Raw genomic sequence first — 4044 nt, 5'->3', positions numbered from 1 at the left:
TCAGATCAACTTAGTTTTAACACTATTCTATTTTACAGAGGGGGAAAAAAGGTAGGTGTCTTTTTAAAAATCATGAACTGCATATATTTATTGTTTTGTGATAGTGTAATTGGGAATTAAACCCAATTCTTATGAAAAGGAAAACTTGCACACAAAGACACGCCCCCCCCAAAAAAATCCCACCTCATAATACTAAAAAAGAAAAATAAAAAATCTTTGCCAAGTGAAAGAATCCTGTAATGGCCAGGTTCTAAATGATTGGGCTTACCTTTTTTCTCTTTAGAAACTGGGAATTCATTGAAACTATGCAAAACATTAGAAATCCTCATAGTTTCTTTATCTTTCCCCCCAATACATATAAAATAAAGTAGGACCTTAAAGAAAACAGATTTTTGCACCTACAATTTAAATGACATAGGAAAACTGAAAGGGAGAACTGAAAGTGGGAAATTCCTCTGAAAGGACCATCCTGTATATATAGGCCACACTCATGGAAGAAGGGCATTCACACTGCAAACTCTTGAAGCCTTGGCTTCAGCACCTAGACGGGGGCAGGCAAGACTCTTTCTCTTTTCATCATGACCAGCAGGTGCATCCTCCAAACCGCTCTCCTGGTGTATTTCTCCACCACGGTTCTCGCCGTGAACTACGACTTGCTTCGATTCCAACTAAGCAGCAGCAGTGTGGAGTGCCAGGAGCTCCTTCTGCAGTTGAATGGAACGACTAAAGATTGCCTCAAGGACCGGATGAACTTCAAGTTCCCTGAGGAGATCGAGAAATCCCAGCAGTTCCAGAAGGAGGACTTCATATTGGTCACCCTTGAGATGTTCCAGAAGACCTCTGATATTTTCAGGAGAAATCTCTCGAGCACAGGGTGGAATGAGATCATTGTCAAGAACCTCCTTGAGACGCTCCATTGGCAGAAGGAACATCTGGAGGAAATCCTGGAGAAAATCATGGAGGAGGAAAACTTCACCTGGGACGACAGGACCCTTCTGCACCTGAAGAAATATTATCTAAGGATCGTGCGATACCTGAAGGCCAAGGAGTACAGCATTTGTGCCTGGACAATAGTGCAAGCAGAGATGCTCAGGAGCTTTTTCTTCCTTGATAAACTTACGGATTATCTCCCAAACTGAAGGTCTGTCAGCCTCTGCCTCTGGGAATGGACGATGTTGATAAGGATTTCAGGCATTCCTGAACTCGCAGGGGCTCTCTACGTGACTGACAGCCAATGTACTGTATTGAAAGGACAAGGACTTTAGCACTTTAAAATTAATTTATGCATTAAGTTATTTTTCTACTTATTTCAACTTTCACCCTGGAAAATAAATTTTTTTTTATGAAACAAAAGTCAACATAGCAGTTTAATTTCAAGTCAATTTCATTAGCACCGTATTAAAAATTACGGAGCACCTATTAGATGTTCTTTGTAAAATGTGCCTGCAAAATCGTATAGGTTCTGGCCTCTGCCTACAAGGATTTAAAATCCAAAGAAGCCGTGTGGAATATATAAGATGATAGATGATAAGGGGAGATGAACCTTTCAGGAGAATCAATGGGACCTCAGCCTCTTTGGAATTAAAATGGAAGAGGCAGGCAGGTGGCCCTGGAATTAGGACAAGGGGTTCTGCTGCTTCGACTCTCCTCCTGCTCTGTGCCCTCAGGCTCTCTGACCCTAAAGTTAGAATTTGACTGGCTATCAGGGCAGCTAGAGGAATATTTTGGCTCTTGGTTTGCCCTGAACTCATTCCATTATTTGCAAGATGCTCTGCTTGCCCCTCTTCCCAACTCTGCAGGATTTTAAAATATTTATGTGCCCCCCTAAGCTAAGGTTGAGAAGTCCCAGGCACGTCTGTGACTGTGTTAAAGAGCAGTCCTTCTATTGTACTCTTCCTGGACAGCTAAAATAAATGGGTGTCTCAGTAGAGTTGGGGGTTTCTCTTTGCTTTTAGGGTATAAACACCAGAGGGAGAAAGAACTCTGTTTTAGATTTCTGCTCCCTGGCCAGGTTTTCTCCTCATTTTGTCAGAAAAGAAGTTTGCTCCTGGACCCCGCTGCCCTGCTCATACAGAATTCCAGGACTACCTTATCTCCTTTGCCTGATGTTCTGCATCTCTGAACCACGAGCCCCCTAAAGCCAGATCCAGGCGTGGCAGATTGAGTCATTTCTGTCAAGTGGAAAACCAGGAAGCCTGGGGAAAGGGAAATTCAGGTGAGATGGAGAGTGCACTAACTTTTCTCAGGGCTTACACTGAGAAAATACAATTTTCCTAGGAGCTCTCCAGGCACCTGGCCAGCATGTGCCAGTTGGCCAGGTTTCTGTCTTTGTACTGACCCCCTTGGGAATTTAGATTATTATGGCTGTTCCTGTCATTGGCAGCTGCCATCCAGGCGCTGTGCCCCCGTATGCATGTAATTGGAAATAAGTCCTCCTCACAAGCATGCTTCAGGTGGGCACAATTACATTATTGCTGTTTTACGGTTCCAGAAACGAAGTCTCAGGTTTAGCAACTGCCCCAAGGTCACCATAGCTAAATGCATGGGGGTTTAAAAAAAAATACAAAGGGCAGAATCATATAAGACTTTGTTAGTATCTAAGCATTTTCTCCTAGAGCAGTACAGAAGTCTGAGTTCTCTTTAAGGGATTCAGCCTTGAGAAGAAATCTGTCAGGAGTTTCAGAGAAGACATTACACAGCACAGGGCAGACAATGAACTTGGGACTCACTCTTCTGACTCAAGGTCAGAAACACATGGGCTGTGGAACCAAGAAGTGCTATATTCCCTCATGGATCTGCTGCCTTTGTCCCAAGACAGTCGAGGTCCTGGTGAAGCAAGAAACCTTCCCTGTCCCCAAAACTCATCACACTCCACTATGCCGCCCCCAGCTCTGCCAAAAGCCTTCTGCAGACATGCTTCCTTTTGCTAGGGATTCAAAGAGAAGATGGGCATGGAGAAATGCAGACTATGGGTCGTGGTTAGAACAGCCGAGAAGTCTCTCTCAGCAATGGGCCCCAACTGCTGAGGATACTAAAGAAGTCTCAGCAATAGGCTCTTCTCGGCTCATCGCTAAGTTGGCCCAGACCCCGAGAGGCTGGAAAGGTCTGCTCAGCACGTGTCCTGGGGGCCAGAAGGCCAGAGGAAAGACTGCTTCTGAAGAATTCTAAATACCTTTGCCACAGCTGAGTATGTCAGCCCGTCTACAATACCAGAAGTACGTCCATCACCGGGAGAGCATGAGAATTAATATTAATTCCAGTAAGGATGAGGAAGGCTAGCTCAAAAGCACACGTGTGAGCATAGCTACAGATCAGGAGTAAAGTTGTTGTTTGAGCCGACACCAGAATACCTCAAAAGAGAGCACTCGTTTAGGAAGATACTGAGAAGCCTCTAGAGATTGTGGATCTGCTAGCACAGGGGGTATAGTGACATCACCAATGGTATGTTTTTGGGTGTGTCTGTTTCCGAGGAGGAAAACCCACAGACAGAAGCCTGTCAGCTGCCCTCGAGCTGTGATGGCCCCTGGAATGAGATGGCAGTGAAAATTTTCCGGAGAGGGCAAATACAGGGCTTTTAAGGACAAGGATGTCTCCCGTGCAACTGGAAATTAGGTGCAGTGTTGTGATGACACCGTCTCCCCCAGACCCTCAGTGGAGATGGCCACCCACACGAAGTCCCCCTGTGTGCAGAACTCATGGAGGGCGTCCAGGTCCATGTTTGAAATAGCGGGGGGAGGGGGCGAAATCGGGTGGCCAGACATCCACACATGAACCAAATTAGTCAGGACAGAAGGCGGAGCCATGACATGCAGCCACTTTGCCCCCTCCTACCTCCTGCTTGAGGAATCCGAGGAATTCTGAGGACTTGGGCCTCCACAGACAGGGATTAGGAGGTGGGAAGTTTTATCTCGCTCTTAAGCACTTAGAAGGCCCTGGCAAGCGTTTGGGTTACATATAAGTACAGAAATACTGCCCCACCCTACGGACATGTAGACACAGGGTAACCGCGTATATTTGTATTTTTCGCAGTTAACAAAGCTGATA

The 4044-nt window shown here is 45.6% G+C and overlaps 1 protein-coding gene across 1 annotated transcript; it reads left to right on the top strand.

The window, feature by feature from the left end:
- Positions 1 to 578: 578 nt before the first annotated feature.
- IFNB1 (interferon beta 1) lies at positions 579 to 1139 on the top strand. The gene has a single exon (XM_026506001.1). The coding sequence runs from the start codon at positions 579 to 581 to the stop codon at positions 1137 to 1139; it is 561 nt and encodes a 186-aa protein (XP_026361786.1).
- Positions 1140 to 4044: the final 2905 nt, after the last annotated feature.

This window comes from Ursus arctos, unplaced genomic scaffold (assembly GCF_023065955.2).
Source record: "Ursus arctos isolate Adak ecotype North America unplaced genomic scaffold, UrsArc2.0 scaffold_18, whole genome shotgun sequence".
In the NCBI taxonomy this organism is placed as follows: domain Eukaryota; kingdom Metazoa; phylum Chordata; class Mammalia; order Carnivora; family Ursidae; genus Ursus; species Ursus arctos.
The sequence above is the reverse complement of the archived record's forward strand: the minus strand, read 5'-3'. Positions and strand labels throughout refer to the sequence as shown.

What these genes read in the sequence shown, in the direction of transcription:
- IFNB1 (XM_026506001.1), top strand. Translation starts at nt 579, where the DNA reads ATGACCAGCAGGTGCATCCTCCAAACCGCTCTCCTGGTGTATTTCTCC.